The sequence below is a fragment of the Xenopus laevis genome, chromosome 3S (assembly GCF_017654675.1).
Source record: "Xenopus laevis strain J_2021 chromosome 3S, Xenopus_laevis_v10.1, whole genome shotgun sequence".
Lineage (NCBI taxonomy): Eukaryota > Metazoa > Chordata > Amphibia > Anura > Pipidae > Xenopus > Xenopus laevis.
The window spans coordinates 96,920,354-96,941,481 of NC_054376.1; the positions used below are offsets into that span (position 1 = coordinate 96,920,354).

The 21,128-nt window shown below is 39.3% G+C and overlaps 1 protein-coding gene across 3 annotated transcripts in view; it reads right to left on the bottom strand.

The window, feature by feature from the left end:
- Positions 1-2,168: 2,168 nt before the first annotated feature.
- The window catches only part of elk3.S (ELK3, ETS transcription factor S homeolog), a 29,467-nt gene continuing 10,507 nt past the window's right edge, over positions 2,169-21,128 (bottom strand). Inside the window, exons 1-5 of one of the 3 annotated variants that reach the window (XM_018256050.2) lie at positions 17,810-17,918; positions 10,027-10,235; positions 9,093-9,926; positions 4,150-4,272; positions 2,169-3,452 (exon numbers count right to left, since the gene is read on the bottom strand). In XM_018256050.2, the coding sequence (XP_018111539.1) occupies positions 3,354-3,452; positions 4,150-4,272; positions 9,093-9,926; positions 10,027-10,235; positions 17,810-17,903 (1,359 nt within the window). In that variant the 5' untranslated portion in view covers positions 17,904-17,918 and the 3' untranslated portion in view covers positions 2,169-3,353. Of the gene's footprint in view, positions 3,453-4,149; positions 4,273-9,092; positions 9,927-10,026; positions 10,236-17,809; positions 17,919-21,128 lie in introns of those variants that run through there. The other 2 variants (XM_041588656.1, XM_018256049.2) reach the window with 2 other exon arrangements.

Genomic DNA, 21,128 nt, shown 5'->3' on the forward strand with positions numbered 1-21,128 from the left:
GGTTTTTTTTTGAGGAAGCATTGAGTAGGAGTTGCAATAATCGCTTACTTTTAGCTTTGGGTTTAGCTCTAGTGCCACATGAATTCTGCTGACAATAGTTATCCTGGCAATTTTAGTGAATCAAAGAGCAAAAGTTGATTAGACCAAAGGTATGAGTGCTTTAGGCCACCTCAGTGGCAGCATTGAACATCAAAAGCAATATGCTTTCATGGACTCACACCTTTACCTTTGCTGAAAGGAGAAGGAAAAGCTTTGTGCACTTGGGGCTACCAAATGTTAGGCACCCTAAGTGATTGTATTGACTTACCTGAAACTCCCGGGCCGGTGCTCCTATCAGCAGAAAACTGCACCGCCCAGGGTTATACCAGTGAGCACCAAGGAGCTATCCTCTTCCGTCTTCCTCTTTCCTTCGCACGGCTGCACATGCAAAGTAGAACGAAAAGCTGGACTTTTACTAAAAAGTCAGCTATTTCGTTCAACTGCGCATGCGGCAAATTTGAAGAAAGAAGAAGCCGGAAGAGAATCACTCCATGGTGCTCGCTGGAATAACCCCGGGCCAATGCAGTTTTCTGCTGATAGGAGCACAGGCCCGTGGTTTCAGGTAAGTCAATACAATCACTTGGGGGTGCCTAACATTTGGTACCCCCAAGTGCACAAAGCCTTTCCTTCTCCTTGAAGAGGATCGATGCCTTTCTGAGAGTCTCGGAGTAAAATGAGTTTCAAAACATCCTCCCTGTGAGTAGTTATAAATAAGGGGAGTTATGTGGCTTGGTATACTGAAAGCATAAGGAGCATTGCAGCTTTATTAGACGTTGTAGTTCAGTAGCTGGAAGAGTCCACAAGTTCTATGGTCACTATCACCAAACAACCTTTTATTTCCCACTGTGACCATTTGATGAGCCACAATCCCTCTGCGCATTAAATAGCTAAAGCATAATATGTTTTTCTTTTATTCATTCAAGTAGAACCAACATTTTGGTGTGCCATTTATTTTATTTTTTTTTCCTCAACAAAATAAAAAAAAAATCTTTAAGGCCATATTTTTAATAAAAATGAAAAGCACTAAATACAAATAAGGCTGGAATATATGTTTGGGTATTCAGGCTTCAAATTCTAAGAAAGAGGTAACTCTGTCTATAGGGGGGGAATGTAGTAATAGGCCAAAACATGAAAAGCAGATCCTTGATTGCAAATTTATTTATCACCAATACTTTTGTGGAAAATAAGTGAAAATGTTGCAATTGCAATAATCTCACTTTCTTCTTTTAATACGTCCGCATAAGTGTTCTCCACAATGTAAAATACACAAAAATGTACAACTTAGTATGCAAGAAAAGGCACAGCTGGTTATAGTTTCCATAAGCTCAAGTGCATAACATAAGGCAAAGAATGGTAACTGGTCGCTCTCAAGCTGAAGGAGACCAGATCATCTAGAGAAGGTCAAGGTTACTGATGGGCAAATAAATGAAACCTGCTAGAATTTCCACATTTTGCCGCCAGCGAATAAATTTGAGAAACTGCGTGGAAAATTCACTGCATCAAAAAAAATTTGAACGTGCATCAGAATAGTTGCAACCATAAAAACTGATGAGCGGCAAAATAATTGACTTTAATGCATTTGAACAAAATAGGCGCACATATAAAAATTCTTGGGCATCGAAAATGACACGCATCAAAATAATTTTGACGCCCATTGACTTCAATGCGTTTCGCTAACGTTTCACAAATTTCGCCGGAAATTCTTCAATTTTTCAGCGAAGCAAAAAGGGACAAATTTGCCCATCACTAGTCAGGGGTGATTGTAATTAATGAATGGTGCTAGACTGCACGGAATACAAATCAATTTCATTGGAATTCATGGCAATCACTGCAGCCTTTCTAGATGGATTTTCTCCGGGTTCCATGATTTTTCATGTGATCTAATATTTTTTTTCAAGCCATTTCCCTGCAAGAACTCCCCAACAGTGAACGCCTCAAAAAGTGGCTTGTGAGCAACTCACCAACCATTTTGATGTTGCTCCCAGTGGCCTTAAAGCAGGCGCTTATTTTTTAATTCCAGGCAAGTTTTGGTTGCGTAAAAACCAGGTGTATTGCTTAAAAGAGCATCCTGTAGTCTGCCAGTCCATGTAAGGCTACCATATAGCCAATCACAGCCCTTATTTGGCACCCAAAGCAACTTTTTGTTTTTTCATGCTTCTGTTGCTCTCAAACTTTTTTTTACATTTAATGTGGCTCAAGGGTAAAAAAAGGCTGGGGATCCCTGACTCCCAACCTTCTGTCAGACACCAGCGATGATTCAGAAGCTGAGAGTTGTAGTATGGCATCGGTTAGAGAGCCTCCAGTTGACAATGTTAAAGCTGTAAGGGGGGGCCTATAAATTCATTACTGTGCTAGATGTTTCAAGGTGGCCATAGACGTGACGATTATGATCTTTCCTGGAAAAGATCTTTCCAAGAAAGATTGTTTGTTTCAATACAAACGTGTAGAGCTGAATTGTACGATATACAGTCAGAAAAAATAGAATTCTGCCTGTATCTGACAATTCGGCACTAAGGGCAGAGACAGACGAGAAGATTCAGGGAATTAAGTCGCCAGGCAATAAATAACCTCTTCTTCGGGCATCTAATTTCCCCATACTCGGATCGCTTTGTTTTCCAACGTTTCCTCAACTTCGGGCGTCTAAATCTCCCCGATTCTTCTCGTCTGTCTTTGCCCTAACAGTGGGCGATGTCTGGTAGCCCTTAAAGGCGCGGATTAAAATTTTCCCGCCAGCCTGATCGAAGAGCAGACAGATATCCAAGTCTTCTGCCCATATCGTTCTGCTCCTTTCCCACCATAAACACCCGAATTTCGTATTTGTTTCAAAGTTCATATAGTTTCATAATTGTTTTTATTGGTGTGTCTATGGCCACCTGAACATTACATGTGGCTGTTTAGTAGTGCAGAGCTTAACTATGAAGTCTGTGTTATGAGATACTAGTGGCACAACGAGAAGCTATGCTGTGCAGTGATCACTACTAAAAAATCTGCTTTTTTTTAAGTAGAAATGGAATTCAACAGTGCTCAACACTTTGCATATACAAAAACTATATCACATTTTCTTTTACATTAATACATAGAGCCAACCCGTGGTTCTCCTACTTGCCTTTACACTACAGTTTAAAGCAATTCATAGCTAGCAGAGCATGCTGGGAGTGGCAGATTCATTTGGTGTTGTACAACACTTGGAACTGAATCCAGATAAACTACAAGAAAAAGTGCCAAGTAAAAATGGACATGCTCTTCACAGATTTCTCCAGAAAAAGGGGATTATGATGGGTATTATGAGTTATTACAGTCCATCCCATGGTGCATCAGGATTTTGGGGCGTTGGATGAGAGAAGCACTGGAGATGATGCTCTGTCCATTCCTGGCAGCTGCATTGGTAAATGACTGTTCAGCAGACTGGGAAACTGAAAAGGCAATGTAGGCAGAAATTATTATTTATGTTGATATTACCAGGCTAATGGGTTATGTAATAAAAGGCACTAAGTTTGCACAGGTGCAGTAACCTATAGCATCCAGCAGGTTGCATTTACTGGTCAGCCCACTGGTTGCTATTGGTTACTGTACCTGGTTAGTGCCATTTGTTACATATGGGGGTAATGACTGTTCACTGCTAAATATGGTTCTTCTACACCTCTCCATAATGCCTTCTATGTGATCATCTAGTAACTGTAAGATATTATTCTTTCCATTAGTTCTAATATAACATGATCGTGACTCTTGTATGTGCAATCCGGTTCCATTTTCTAATTTTATTATATAAAAATAAATAGGGATGTTTGGTCAGAAAGTTGCTGCAACTCCTAGCACAACTGGCATCTAGACCACATTTGTGGAGCTTCTCCCATATTGGAATGGACTTGCAGGCAGTTAATACCCTGTTAATATAACTGCCATCTTGGTGATGCAGTCAACACCCCACAAAACATGAATGCCTTCCATGGAGTTAAGGAAACAAACATTCCAAGTGCCAAATTGCACCAGAACAAGCTACTCCTACGACCGTGTAACAGTCAGCTCAAAAGCTCCTGTCTAATTGGTTGCTACTGGTAACTGGTGCCGAAGAGCCTTCTGTAGTCCCTGCCTTACTATAGACCCACTTACCTGGAACAAGGTGTTTGGTCCTTGCAGCCTGGCCGGACTTAATGGAGCTACAGGACTGAGGCTGCTCCAGAAGTGAATACTGGACAAGAGTGGACTAGGGGTTAACAGTAATCCATTTGGTGTCTGCAATAGAAAAAATATATATTTGTATTATTACTGTGATGGAAAAACACGGCAGGAGTCTTTTACACAGGCCAGTGTACAAGTGCCACTAGCCATTGCATTTATGGCACCAGAATGGAAATACTGTTCTCCTGATGCCTTTGGTCGTGGCCTTAAAGAGGTTATTCACCTTTAAATGAACTTTTGGTATGATGTAGAGAGTGATATTCTGAGACAATTTGCAATTGGTTTTCGTTTTTTATTATTTGTGGTTTTTGAGTTATTTTGCTTTTTATTCAGCAGCTCTCCAGTTTGCAATTTCAAATTCCCCTAGCAACCATGCATTGATGTGAATACAAGACTGCAATTTGAATAGGAGAGGCCTGAATTGAAAGCTGAGTCATAAAAAGTAGCAATGATAGTAAATGTGTAGCCTTACAGAGCATTTGATTTTTAGATGGGTCGGTGACCCCCATTTGAAAGCTGAAAAGCGTCAGAAGAAGAAGGCAAATATTTTGAAAACTATAAAAAGAGAAAAAAATGAAGACCAATTGAAAAGTTGCTAAGAATTGGCCATTCTAAAACATACTAAAATTTTACTTAAAAGTGAACCTCCCATTTAATAATTGACCCACTATATGTAATAGTTGGACAGCACTGCCATTCCAGGCTCCCCTTTGATCTCTCCGTGTGTCCATTAACTGGACACATGACCTTGCAAGATGAAAAGGATCTTGGCAATTAAAGGGTGAACTCTCATATATTGCCATGTGTGTTTGCACATTTGGGACAAAGTTACTAATAGGTAGAATTTTGGTTGCGAATCACAAATGCTGACCAATGAAGGGGCCTCCATCACTTCTAAGCAATGTTTCATTAAAGATTTGTTAGGAAGCAATAGTCCCATCAAAGGCATTTAGTTTGGCCCACGCTCTGTGACTACAATGAATCTGACCAAAATGAAAGCAAGATAAGATTATTACTTAGTTAGACCAGTGTAACATCACCCTCTGGTGGCGGTTGCTAAACATTGCACAGATGCACAAAATGGGCACAAAGCTATAGCTGCCCCTGAGAGCTTTCAGCACACAAGTAGCTGCTGTCAGAACTGACAGGCTTCCAGGCATAAATCATTGTCACATAAATATTTCAAATATTTGCACTTTGGACTTTGATTGTGTTTTTATATAGATAATTATGGTTTAAGGCAGAGACACACGTTGCTATTTCGGGAGATTAGTTGCCCAGTGACTTATCTCCCGAAACTACCTTCCCGCTGGCTAGAATGTAAATCGCTGGTGGGATGGCACTCGGAACTCTTTGTTTTCCGAATTTGCCTTCCATAGAAAACTTTGGGCGACCTCGGAAAATGAAGCGTTCTGAGTGCCATCCCGCCAGCAATTTACATTCTAGCCAGCGGGAAGGCAGTTCAGGGAGATTAGTCGCCCGAAGAAGAAGCAATTTACCACTGGGCGACTAATCTTCCAAAATAGCAGCGTATGTCTCTGCCCTAAGAGAGAAATGAGCATTTTCAGAAAGCAGGAGATATAAAGCTTCTGAGGCAGCTGTTACTGTGCAGTGTCCCTCCTGTACTGCTTTCACAACACATTGATGCCTTTTTGTTCCAAGTCGACCCTCCCTTTCATGGAATCTGTGCTCATTTTACCCCTTGTGGTTTTATGACTCCTAGTTGCTGAGCATTTCCTGAGCTGCGTCATGTATAAAGAGCATTCTGGGAAATATTTGTTTTGCTCAGTTCATGTAGATAGATGAGCACTGGTAACGTGGTCTCTAAAGGTCATTTTCTGTTGGGTAATAGTAGAAGTAGGTCATGTAATATGGTGCCTGCTGAAGTGCCCGTTTCCCCAGTAGGGTTAATTGAGGACATATACGGCACTTGTGTGCGTTTTGTGAGCACAGATATCTGTCATGGGTTGCCACCTTTTCTGGTAAAAAAATAGCAGCCTTCCTGTGTGCACTGGCCTGAAATTCACAGTTTTACCTGCTGGACGGGCGCCGAGTTACCAGGGGCAGGAACAACAACTCCTGGTAACTTTAAGAGCCGAATTTCCAGTCATTAAACGGGATGTAAAGGCAAAAAAATAAAATCCAATTTATATTTTCTTTAATGAAAAAGAAATCTATCTCCAATAAACTTTAATTAAAAAATGTGTACAGTTTTTATAAGAAATCTGACTGTATGCAGTGAAATTCCCCCTTTGCTCTGACTGCTGAGGATAGGAAACTTCAGACAGTCCCTACATCCACAAACAGCAAGGGGGAGCCCCCACCTAACTTCCCTGACCTCAAGCAGCTTTGTTTGTTTCCCTATAAAGCAGCCGGCAACTGTGTAGATATTTGTATCCGTAAACCCAGTGCAGTGTGTAGATTATGATTATTAATCAGTCTTGCTGTATCGGCTTCTATGGCAAAAATTATTTGACTCGTGCTGTTTTGATCATTTGTAACAATCACTAAGCTTAAACTCCCAACAGAAGCCCAGACCACACTGAGCATGTGCATGGTCTTGGTCTTGCAAAGAGGCTTAACATAATTACATGATGGTGACCCCCTGTGGCCAACTTTGAATGAACATATATCATTTGTTTAATTGGGCTCCTGGTGCAGTAAGTTCATGTTTATGTTTAGTATACAAAATATAGCATTTCTAGCATTATTCTATTTTAAAATTTAGTTCCCCTTTAAACCGGAGATTCAGCTCTTCTAATGCAGAGAACACCCCCGTGGACCCACTCCTAAGGCAGCAAAGAATTGGCCCTGGATGGGCAGTTTCAGGCCAACTTCCACACCCGATGGCCAGGTCGCGGGTGGGTAGGGATGGAACTCTTCCCTCTGCTCCCCCCACCCACAACCTTACAGTACCAGCTCCGGCCTCTGGCAGTCACTATTTAAAAACACGTGCCCGCCGCTCCTCAACCCTTTCATGACATCAGACATGGACAGGTCTGCTGCAGGTCTAAAAATAAAGCGGCAGCTCCGGGTTGGGTAGGGTTTGGGTTATGGTTCAGTACGGGTCCATTATTTTATGACCTACACATCACTAATTGTAACTGGCATTCAATTTCATTTTTACCAGCCACACGGCATCCCTACATCTGTCCCCCCTGATTACTAAAGATTATCTTGGGCCTAGAGTTCCAGAGATGCAAACCCAGATCTGAAGTTATATAGGGACATCTTTAAAGTGGACCTGTCACCTACACATAAAAAACTGCATAATGAAAGTCCCTTCCAAATTAAATATGGAACCCCAAAAATTTTTTTCATTAAAACATCCATACCTGTTATAAAGATTTTTTAAGATCTAAACTGTCAATCAAATATTACCTGCCCCGCCTCTATGCCCGTGGCATAGAGGAGGGGCAGTCAATTACTTTCACTTTCCATTCAGCACTTTCTAGATGTCACAGCTCTCCTCACATTCCCCCTTCCCTCCTCAGGCTCTATAATTGTGTACAGCACTGCACATGGACATTAGATCCCTCATTCTGGTGCATACACAAGATTTTGGGGTGATACACAATTTCCCTTAATAACTGTGTCCACAAAATGGCAGCTGCCTGATTGCTGTGATCATATAATTCCAAAACAGAAGGAAACAAAATTTAAATAATAAATATAGTGTAAATAAAGTTTATTTTGCTCAACTAACATGATAGAAAAGAATTTGAAATTATTTCTTAGGGTGACAGGTCCCCTTTAAGAGGAGTTGACTTATCTGCATGACTGGACTTAACAGGCACCACAGGATATACTGTAAGTTTAATGTTTTTTATTTTGTAATACACTATACCTTTGTTTCATTGTCTTGTACAGGTATAGGATTTATTATCTGGAATGCTTGGGACTTGGGGTTCTCTAGATAAGGGATCGCTATGCCTTAAAGCTAGCCATGGATGCAAAGAGTTAGTCACTCGAATCGAAGTTTAGTACAATTTTCAGACCGTGTGTGGATCGTCCCAACTTTTTTGTACCATGGCGACAGGTTGTTTAGTCTATTGAACAGGTTAGAAGATTTCTGTCTGCTAACTATAATTTCTGTCTGACGATATCAATGGGTGACTGTCACTACTATTTGTCAGACATAAGTTTCCTACGATTACTGTCACGGGCAGAACATTGTCTAATTTGTACTTTTACTACTTTATTTAATCTGACTAGTTAGTGGCAGAAAGATTGGGACGGAACATTGGAACGGAAGATTGGGATGTCCGATCGTTTGTCAAGGGTAAAATATTCACGTCTATTGCGAGTTTAAGTCTGCTAAAAACATTTAAACATTAAATATAATACGCCCACCTTGGGGAGATGATATTGAGCTTTAATCTGGTTATTGGCCCTAGGGCCAAATGGTTGGATTACAAAAGGCTGGTATATGAGCTGTCGGTGGGAGAACCACACTAACTAGCTGATGTGGTCCCCGTCCAATGGCAAAATCAAACCTGCCTGATTTTCAGCCAGATGTCTCTTGGAGGTCCCCATACATGGGCAGATAAACTGACAAATCAATGGCAACCTTCCAGTCGAAACCGTATCATGGCCATTATCACATTTAATAGCCAGAATTAGTCTAAGCCAATTTGTTGGTGGGTGTAACCAACATTTTTAAAGTCCAGGTAGTCATGGGCTGGAGCCAGCAACAGATTGGGCGATGATGCCTTTATATTTAGGAAAGCAGAACATACTAGATTGTGAAATGTGAACTTTTAATCTTATTAGCGTTAACGTTTTTCTCTTTCCTTACATTCCCCCCTTGTGCTTTTCCTTTTCATTTGCACCAGTGACAAATATAATACTTGTAGTTGTGAAGCTTTTCTTACCTGAGCTGTGAAGAAAGCTGGGGTCATGGATCCTGAAGGAAGTGCTGGGCTATTGAGAGCAATGGATCCAATATCACTACTAGAGAGAAGCATAGGTGGAGAGCAGATTTCTAGGCCTCTGGGCTTCTTGGCTTTCGGTGGATGGCAAGATGATAATTTTGTTTTGGAACTTGCAGAGAGGTTTAATGGTTCCATGAAATCTGTGCTATGGCAGGAGTAATCAAGGAACAGACTTCTCTGGTCAATTGGGTAGGACAGATTGGGGGACAAGGATGGGGAACGGGAAGAACAAGGAGATGCTGAAGACACACTAGCTGCATTGGAGCACTTATGAGAAGAACCTTTAGTAGACAAAGAGGAGGAAAGGAAAGCTGATGATTCTGATGTAGTTGGCAAGGATACCACTTGCTTATCTGTTTTGTTTGTAACAAATCTTATAACAGTTCTGGTTTCCTCCACCAAGCTCCTGATGGGTGGTTTGACCTCCTCCTCATCCTCCTCTTCTTCCTTTTCCTCCTCCTCCTCCTCCTCTTCGTGTTCCTGTAGGTTTTCTGTTTTGATAACCTTGTAGTTCTCTGTCTGGTTTTGCAGGGAGTTAATAGTGAAGGAGGAATACAGGCCTGAGTGGATGTATTCATTCCGACTGGCACTTTTCAGTGCTGCCAGTGTTTGTTTATGATGTTCTCTGAGATCAGATGGGATCTTGCAGTCGCTGTCCTGCAGCAACACACTCTCCCTGATGACTTCCACCGAGTGCGGATCCATCTTTAGTATCTCCGGGAAGGAAACAAACTTGTACACAAATTTCTGTCCGATGACCTTTTTGATGATGTTCTAAAAAGAATAACAGCAAAAGTAAATGATTTTAGAGATGTAATAGTACAATGTAACAGAATATACTGCATTATTAATATTTTTGGAACTTTTAACTCACCTTATCATAATAATATCTAAGGGCTCGACTCAGTTTGTCATAGTTCATGTTCGTTTTATTCTTTCGAAGCCCCCAGAGTTTGGCCACCTCTTCAGCCTTGAGCAGTTTAAATTCCCCATCGTTTGACGTCCAGCAGATGAGATGCTCATGTTTCTGGTCGAGTAGTAATTGCAACAGGAACTGCCACAGTGTGATTGCACTCTCCATACCTGCAACAGACAAAATCATCCTACAGTGAGAGCTTTTAAAAGCAAAGTACTGCATATCATCAGTAAGTCAGGCTTCTATGATATCTCTTAGCTGTTCTAATCACTGGTCAAACTACCCTAAGGGGCCGACTAAATAATGTTCATATTTTTCTCTTTTTCCCTAAATTATATTTATTAGAGCTAAAAAGAATGGTTTTTTTTTTAAATGTTTTTAACTAATTACTCTAAACCACCAAAAATGTTATATTTATTAATATAAACGCGAATTCAAAACTTCATCTAAAAGCTGACAAGGCCATGTAAAAGTGAATGGCAGCTGTCCTTTTCCAGTTGTAAAATCTTTCTTTGCTTTGAGCTTTAAGAGGTTTTCAGGTGGTTTCATATGTAATTGCATGAAGATTATGATTTTTAGGTTTTTTTCATATTAGTTCCATTTCTTTGTTTGTACTTTTTTTATTCATATCTTTTAGGGATGCACAGAATCCACTTATTTGGGATTCAGCCTAATCCTGAATCCTTTGTGAAAGATTTGGCCGAATACCAAGCCGAATCCGGACCATAATTTTCATATGAAAACCCTCATTTGCTCATGTAAATTAGGGGTAGGAAGGGCTAAAGAGAACCGGGCACCGCACAAATAGCTAAAAACTTTTTGCTTCCTTGTTTGTGTGACGAAAAGTCACATGATTTCAAGGATCTGGACTTGGTTCGGCCAGGCACATGGATTCAGCCAAATCCAAATCCTGCTGAAAACGGCTGAATCCTAAATCATATCCTGGATTCAATGTATCCCTAGTATCTTTTAATAAATAAGTAAAAATATGTGCTTTTTTAAAAAGAGTTTAGTCAGGGCTAAAACTAAGGATGTGCTGAATCCCAGATTTGGGTAGGGATTCAGCCAAACTATTTTTTTAGCAGGATTTGGATTTGCCTGCATTTAAGATCCTGACCGAACCAAATCTGAACTATATAAAATGTGGCATTTTGCACTTGTACTGGCTATTTCCATCTGCATTCCTGATTTTTCGGTGTGCTGGAAGCATTCTGATTCGGTTCAGTATTCGGTTCAGTATTCGGCCGAATCTATAGCCTGAATTTGAGTATTTGGAGCATCCTTTTAATGAGCAGGTACACTCATTTGAATTTTTAATAAATAGGACAGTAACACTACCCCTATACTGGTATGCCCCGTCTCTTTTAACTGTGAAATTCTGGGCTGTGCTAAAGAAAGCCATTTTCAAAATAATATTCACAAACTTTATATTTTTATTATTTCTTTCACTTTGTAAGTCGCCTACTGGCTAGAGTTACAGTATATGAAAGTGAAGGAGAAAAGCTCTATATCTTGAGGAACTGTAAGCCTAACTAATGGGCAGAAACACATTTTCATATGAACCTGTAAATAAATCTTGGTGCATATTTATTCTGTGGCCTTTTGAACATGCTGGTTGTGGACCCTGACACCTAAGGGAGCACAGCTTGGCTAGTGACTTTAAGGGATCCGTCCGAGAGAAACAAATACAATAGCTGTATTGTTGTATCAAACAGGAGAAAGACATTGTGGCAGGAAAAACTGAATAACTTCATTTAAATACACCTTATCCTTTTCAACACCCTGCAAATGTAAATTAATATTTTTCTTCTTTGAATCCTATGTACCACAAGGTGGCACCTGTTCCTCTATTGTGCATCACTCATACAGCAAACTCATTGCACTGCACAGATACTGTATGTATAATATAGGATAAATATGTTTTACCTTCCAAATTATTATTATTATTATTATTAATCATAATGATATAAAAACACTGCCATGATATTATAACCACTACCTAGTTAACATACAGAAAGTCCAAGCTGGTTGTACACTATGACAACTATACAATGATAATCTGACACAAGTTGCAGTTGCTCTTCATTTATTGCTCTTCATTTATTGCTCTTCATTTATTATGGTTTTTGAATTTTCAGCACTGTTATTCGGCTTTTCTCCAGTTAGAAAGTGAAAGTAATATGGTCAATGCTTAAGCTAAATTTATATTGTTATGCGAATGTCTGCCTGATTCCTACAGTAAGTGCTACCCCATACTTCCTAACATATAAAAAGGGGGCAAAAAATGCTGTGCACATATTTCTGTGTTTCTTTTTCCAGCTATTACAGTTTTGCTAATAAAGGTGAATTGCCCTTTAAGCTGTGAGTCTTACTTTCCCAAGGGTCCTCCTTTTCGAAATTGTTTCAATTACTTATTTGCTTATCTCAAAATTGTTACAAAGTATCTTATTTGCACCTGTTAGCTGTTATGGGCTCTCTGCCAAAAGCCAATTAAGTTAGAATCTTTGTTTCTTTTTTCTGGCTGTTGAGTGCAGAGCAAGTCAGCACTTTCCAGTACAAATGCGGGACTGTCCCTCAGAAAACGGGACAGTTGGGAGGTATGCTACCCTAATGACAACCTACCAGTTTAAAGTCCACAGAGCTGCAGAACCAAAGGTGAAATCATTCAAAACCCACCAAAGCTTTATTAGACCAGATAAATGCTATTCAAGTAGAGAATAAAGATTCAGAATTTAAAATCTCAGAAGATATTTTAAATTTTCATTTTTTATTAATGGCTGCAACTCATAAGTCAATATATTTACATTGGATAAAGGAAATACCCCCATCATTAGAAACCTTACTGAGTTATTTATATAATCTGTGCGTACAAGAGGCAATACGTTGGGAACCAGAAATTAAGGGAGCGTTTTAAAGGTATATGGTCCATTTATCTTAGAACAATAGAGGCCAATAAGAAAAGGTTTATTTTAAATTGTATTGATTCTGGGGAGAATTCCTTTCTTTTGTAATATAAGCATATTAGCCAACACATTCATACTGAGAGTGTAGTAACTGTGAATTCATTATTGCTTTAAATAGAATTCGAGCATTTTAAACGTTAATTTTAATTTTAAATTCTAATTCTATTCAAACTTTAATCTTATTTCAATTTTGTTATACCTTGATTTACTGTGTTGTAATTAAGATTGTTTTTATTTAGACAATGGTTTGTAGAACATCTCACATATTATGACATCACCATGTTTACTTAACTACACAGCTTCACTGTTCTATTGTATTGGTACTGAAAAATAACTTACTGTAATGTAATCTGTTGTTTATGATCAAAAAAAAGAGATAAACCACAAAACCCACCAAAATAGAGGTTGCAGGTTGTCTTAGAATATACCTGTCTACAATATACCATCAGGTGGTATCACAGTGATCTGCCCCTTTGGGTGTTCTTTTTTACCTTTAAACTGGTTGCTAAGGTGAGTGGCCATGGGAACTAGGGAGTTTGGGTAAACCATTTGATGCAGAAAAGTGGGTACAGCTAAAAGATAAGTAAGAATAAGTAAAACAATCTAGAGCAATGAGCTTTATAGATTAGATCAGGGATCCCCAACCAGTAGCTCGTGAGCAACATGTTGCTCTCCAACCCCTTGGATGTTGCTCCCAGTGGCCTCAAAGCAGGTGATTATTTTTGAATTCCAGGCTTGGAGGCAAGTTTTGGTTGTATAAAAAACAGATGTACTGCCAAACAGAGTCTCAGTGTAGGTTGACAATCCACATAGAGGCTACCAAATGGCCAATCACAGCACTTATTTGGCACCCCAAGAACATTTTTCATGCTTGTGTTGCTCCCCAACTTCTTTTACTTCTGAATGTTGCTCACGGGTTCAAAAGGTTGGGGATCCCTGGATTAGATGGTCACTGTGTGGGGTGTAACTACAGAGGAAGCAGACCAGGCGGCTGCAGGGGAGCCAAGAAGGTATAGGGGGCCCATGAGCAATTTCAACATATATTGGTAAAAAGAGACAACCTCTGGATATGTTGAAGGCCCTGACATTCATTTGCTGTGGGCCCCAGTAATATCTACTTACACCACTGGTCACCGTGTAAGGAAAACCTTTTTCCCTTAAACTTCCACTAAATATCCCTGCTGTTAGAGCAAAAGAGTTATCTGTGAATGCCTATGATAGGCGATCACCTTTAAAATGTGAATAGAAATTCCTACAAACGGAAAGCGTGTCTATAAAAGTGAATTCCTATTCAGTATAGTTGTGTTCACACAGAAGTTTGTTTTTATTTATGAAATTCTTGCAACCGGGAGCAAACAGCCCAGCGCCTGAGAGAGCAGCGAATTCCCTGAGAACTGGAGCTGCATTCCATGTGTTACTTCTTGTATGTCTGTAGGTTAGAGGCAGGAAACTGGAAAATAGGCCACAGGAAGTCTGGACTCTTACATCTGCCCCAGCCTGATTTTATAGCTCTGACATCTCCTAGCACTTTAACTCATGCCTGGCATCTTGCAGACTCCTGCCTAATGAGCTTTAATAGTTCCCTACACCGGCACGTTCATCTGTATTCATCCAAACTCAGCACTATTCTGTAGCAATGAGTAGAATGTATAGCTTTAGTAAACACACCTTTTTATTTTCAGGTTATATAGCTAGATAGACAGACAGATAGATAGATAGATAGATAGACAGACAGACAGACAGACAGACAGACAGATAGAGATAGATGATAGATAGAGATAGATGATAGATAGAGATAGATGATAGATAAATATCGATAGATAGATAGATAGATAGATAGATAGATAGATAGATAGATAGATAGATAGATAGATAGAGAGAGAGAGAGAGATAGATAGATAGATAGATAGATAGATAGATAGATAGATAGATAGATAGATAGATAGATAGATAGATAGATAGATAGAATATTTGATAGATAGATAGAATATTTGATAGACAGATAGAATATTTGATAGACAGATATAATATTTGATAGATAGATAGAGATAGATGATAGATAGATGATAGATATAGATATAGATAGATAGATATAGATAGATAGATATACAGTCTAATAATTTGTGGAATTATAGGTCCCAGCACCCATAACCTTGGCCCTTGAGTGCAGAGCTAACAGTCAGGTGCATTGGTTGGCCTTTCTGCAAGGTCAAGGATAAATACACAAATCACTACTTCTTTCACCAGCTACAAGATGTGAACATCATAAATATGAACTATTTCCACACTAGTACTGTAGCACAGGGCTCTCTGGGGAGTTCCGTCTACGGACAGGCGGATAGAGAAACCTTCCTGAATGAAGTATTCATATACCAGCATGTCACAGGCTGCCTTCATGAAATTATTTGCAAGACAATTTTGCTTCCCTAGTAGGTACTGTATGACATTCTAGAGCATAGGGCTCACTTTCTAACAGAAATAGTGATGGGTGATTAAATTTGGCAGGTGCGAATTCGTTCGCCGCTGTTAATTCACAAAAATTCACTGTCGTCAAATTTTGGACGTGCGCCGGAAAAGATGATCAAAACCCAAAACTGTTGCACGTCAACACTATTCAGATGCCCATTTACTTTAACTCCAGTATCAAAATTGAGCGTCAGTGTCAATTTTCGAGTTTCGTGAATTTTCCAGGAGAAATTCGCCCATCACTGAACATAAATTGTCCCCATTCAAACACCAGTCACTACTGTATTTGCCTTTAACTCACACTCCCCTATACTTGAGCCTTGCACCAAATTCCCAGTTGCATATGTTCTAAGTAATGTACGAAGTACCTTTGAGGAAGTGTTTCTTCAAGGCTCTGTTTGCACATTGCACCTACACACAGTTAATTGTACCTAATAAATCTCATTGTGACATCATTTCCAGTGCCATGATCATCACTACAAAACATGCACTCTCCCTTCAAATAATCAAACCCCAACCCAAGATCTATAAGCACAGATGCAGTTTAGCAGCAGCCTTCATAAAGTAAATTGCACAAAAGTTGTGGCACGTGCACTGTGTGTGAATGTTACACCTTGCACTTGCTTCATAAATGACTCCTCCTATTTATACACAATTTATAAAGAACATTTCTGCTCCATATTTCCATATTTTTGAGGAAGCATTGATGGGGGAAAGTGTTGTCAGTTCGGTTCACAGGTTGAGGGGCTTGGAAGGGTCGCTGACAGAGACACAATACTTGTAGTTTGGGACACTGGCTAAAGTGCCTTTTTGCAATATATTCTCTTATATGTAGCAGGTCAGTATCAGATTAATAAAAAGGGCAAGGTATCAGCGCATAGGTATTTCTGTAGCAACTGTCAAAACATTGCACTGGGCTCCAAAGCGCGGCTCCCTCTCACCACAGCCAAGCACCGTGAACTGACAGTAATGGGAAGGAGGGATCATTATGCCTTGTTGGACTGGGGAGACCTCCTGCATAGAAAACAAAAAAAGTACAATCCACTCTCTATTCAGGTGCTATCGCTGCCTTCTTTTTTATTAATTCTTTATTCTGCAATTCACATAAAACCTTGGTTGCCAGGGTCAGTGAACCTAAGAACTAAAACAGGAGTATTTTAAAGGGTAAAGAGTACCGAGTGCAATGTTTGTTCTATAGCAGGGGTGTACAACCCGCACCCGAGGGCCGCATGTGGCCCAGGATGGATATGGATGCGGGGGACTTCCTAGAACCCATTTGGAGTCATTTGGTGGACAAAGTTTTTTGGGGCAAATACTTTGATTCGAATTTCATAGAATGCGCTAAAACTTAGTTTCGAACGATTCGAATAAACTACAGCCTATTCATCCCAAGTTAAAAACTTAGATTTTATTAATAAAGCTGCCCCTAAGACTAATTAGAACAAAAATTATCTGATGAGCACCTTGAGAATTCACTGAGAATTACTTCCATTTAACCAGATATTGATACATTAGTTTCTCAAACACAATGTCAAAAATCTCACTAGGTTTGTGATACCCTCTTTTCTTTTACTATTACAATAAAACAAATCAAAAGCTAGCGTTAGTGTTTGTGTGTATTTCGAGTGTGGCCCCCAGAAAGTTTTCCAATGTGGCTCAGGGAAGCCAAAAGGTTGGACACCCCTGTTCTATAGTTATCAGATTTCAAATAGTTGATTAGCAATTCATTTTGGCTACTACGGTTTAAAAAAAGCAGAAGATGCTGCCAAATATCCCTCAAAATTTCCGTCCGTGGGCAATTATAGTGATTCAAATAATGCACAAAATAAAAAAGACCAGGCTTCCTTTCTCTATATGAGAGTCTTCGCCTTCTTCTCTAATTCACCATTCTCCCGATTAAACACTAAATTACTGGATTCAACTGGATTAAATTACTGGACTGGATTCTTGATGGATATCCCTGGCGTTAATAATAATAAAAGCACAGTGGCCTATGTCAAACCCAAGCATATCCTAAGGCTGACTTGATGACAGATAAGCCATATACAAATGTACAAAACGACAACTTGTGACAGAGCTACATATTACTAGACATTTGTGCCAAATGACAGACAGGATGTGGTGTGGCTTAAACATGAAACTTACCATTAACCCAAATCCCCTTGTCTTACTAAAGTGTCTGTTCCACCACTGGGTCACAGAGAATTGAACAGTACGTACGTTAATTTAGTTCAGCTTTGTTCTAAAATCCCCCCCCCGCCTATACATATAAATTCTTTTCAAACACCCAAAATAAGGATATATTTACTTACATACCCACTCTACTTGGGTGGACAGATTTTCATAGCAACATGATGAGGCTGATCTTTCCATATCCAGTAACTCTAATGTTTCCGACCAGATCATCCTCAGTGTTTTGCTATTGTATTCAAGCTGTAAAAACGTTCTATATCAGAGACTTCCTTCTATTATGTTTTTGAGGCGTCTTGCTGGGAAAACAGTGCAAGGTAGGAATTCCTGCAGCACCACCCCGTGGAAAAATTAGGAAAACCGGAATATAAATGTGATAGGGTGGGGAGCAGGTCAGAAAACTGTTCTGATCCATGGAATTGGCATGAAATTCCTGCACTGCTCATCTGATTTACACTATATAACTATTTTCATTTAATCTTGCAAACTTCTCTGTATGCAAATGCCACAAAGCAACTCAATTACCAACACTGGGCAATAACCTATAGCAACCAATCAGTGATAGGCTTTTTTTAAGCCTGCTGCATGTAAAACAATAAATGCCAGCATTTGATTGGATGCCATGGGTTACTATCCACAAGCAAATTTGCCCAGAGTTGATTAATGCCCCACTTGATTGGCAGCAGGTTGCCCCCTAGAAGTGTGGGGTTTGCTAAAGCAACGGGCAAATTTGCCCCATGTAGTTACCCGTAGCGTCCAACTGGCCAATTTACTTATTAGCTTTGATCGGTCTGGTGCAGGTATGATACTAAAAGTCAGTCTTTGATTAGGTTTATATGGGTAACTAAATTAAGTGAATTGATTTAACATGATGTTATTGTCCCTTAAAAAATCTTGCAGTTGACGGAGTTTCCTGCAGGATAGTGAAGTGACTTCCTGATGAACTGTGTCCCGACAGATGTTTGTCTTTAATGGAAGAGAAACACTGCTACGGCAGCATGTATTTCAGGAATGGGTGGTGTTCTGGCCTAATGACTGTCTGGTTTCCGCCAAAACACCAATGCATTTACCATACAAAGCAATAAACTGAAATAATCCAGCCTGATTTTCATAAGCATAAATGTAATGGTATTTACTCAATACGTCTTCCAAGGACAGTTCCAGAGAAGTGTGTCTGCGTCTTGCCTAGAACTATTTTCTTTAAAAAAAAATGAATTTGTATATATCCTTAAAATTCCAGCTACTGAGACCTATAGTCATCATTGGTAGCTGGACTGCTAGCCATGTATCCCTAATTCAGCAAGGGGATATTAAACTGATCACTAGTGCATTTTGAAAGGATAGAAATGTCTACATTTTTGTTGGGTACTCCTGTATCCCATAGGATCCCTTCAAAAATGATTGTTCTGTAAGACCAAGCAAGTATTCTATCATTTTTAAAAAAATATATGCCAAGCAATAAAATGTCATTAAAGGGGTTGTTCCCCTCCGCAAACTTGCATGCGATGCACCAATACAGATGCACATTTTAGTAAACTGTGCACAAATCAAAGAGCATGCTTTTTCAACGGCATAAATGTTGTCACTTCCAGAGTGCTGCTTTAATAATATGATTATCATCCTATTCACTTGGCACAATTTCAGCTATTGATGCCTTGAAATTACTGGCAGGTCAGGCTGATTGTATTTCCAGAGCAGTAATGTTATTCAGGAGAGCAGGCTGAAGGGGTGCAATGGAGTTCATCACAACTTATAAAGGAGCATGTATGGGCACAAATACTTTTTGCATAGTTTCAAGGCAGGCCTGCTAGCCCTTTCTAATTGTTTTTTGTATGTAAGGTTTATATAGCTTTAGTTGGCATCCAATCATTTTAAAAGCATATTTGCACCTTTACAACACAGTAACTTTAATGTCCTACTGCTAAATGCCTGGTCCTTTATTTCAAATATACTGTAGCTATCATCTGCTTACCTGCTGTTCTCCTTTTTTTCTCAATAGGCTGCCATAGAATATTTATTGAATATGTGGCTGCCCCAGGGCAATTGAGTGGGGAATCAAACACCCATTGGAATGTTGACCAGCGTTATGTATGAGCAATAGGATAGCGGATTAGACAGCTATATGTTGCTTATTATTTAATATCAATAGTCTTTGGAGTGTTCCCATAAATGACATTACAGTATAGAGTCATGTTGTACTTATACAGTTACCATTAATCAGTGCCACTAAAATGTTCAAGAGCTGGACATCCACATCCAACTTCCAAACCCACCATACACAGATTTAATGTGTACCAAGTTAATGTTTTGTCATATTTGTATGGACAAATAGGAAACTGAAATATCCCAACTAACAAAGCTGGTAGTGAAGGATAGAACTAGAAAATAATATGCCTGCATTTTAGAGCTGCTTTAATAACTTGGAAAAGGGGTATTTCTTCAAACCTCACCAGGACACTTGGCCTTTATGTGGCTTCCTAGTAAATGGAAAAGGGGTATCTTAAAATACCCCTTAAAACATGGTCCTTGAAGGAATTGTTCAATATAAAAGGTAAGACTCGGTAATTAGGCTGTGCAAAATAAAAAATGTTTTCAATATATTTAGTTGTGACCCCCCCTTTAAGTCGCTGACTAATTCAGAGTTAGAAAAAAGCTGAAAAGCAGGAAGTAGTGTTCTGGCTATTATGTCAGACATCCAGTCACTCCAGCCTTTATACATTATATTTTTGACTAACTAACTATATTGGAAACATACATAAAAACTGTTCCTTTAACAAGAAAACTAGAAGTTAACTATTTATACAGTAAAATATTATTGTAGCCCTCACTATGGGAACATTGCAAGGGTAGTAGTTTTTCTTCTGCTGACAGGGCATTACTGCAAGAGTCCAGAGTGCCAATATTTCAGTATGATATGGACTAAGGGATACAGTAGTAAATGGTGGACATATTAGACTTTAATGGCTCATTCACAAACCACACGTGCGGAATATGAATACATACTATGCTTTATACAACCTAAAAGGACCAAATGTGGTTCATTAAGGTTGTATGAAGCATAATATGAATGTATATTCCTACTATCTGGATTGATATGGCTATTAATAGTGGTATTGGTAGTGGTGCAGGGGTTACTATTACAAGCAATGGCAGGCCCCTGCAGTTTTTATCAATGAGCATTCCAGCTGATAATAACAAATATGGCTGCAGCGTGCAGTGGGTTGGGTGGTGTATAACATTGTCAGCTACTTTCTGAAAGACTCAAGCTGTATTTGACCTTGTTATTTATAGTGTGTTTCCCCTTAATCATTTAACTGATAAGTTAAAGAGATATAAACACATCCATATCGATTCTTGGTCCTACAACCATTTGCAGCCAGCTCAGTAGTCAGTGAGCGCCATAGAATGCTAAAAATGTAATCTCCCTGATTCTCTAATGAC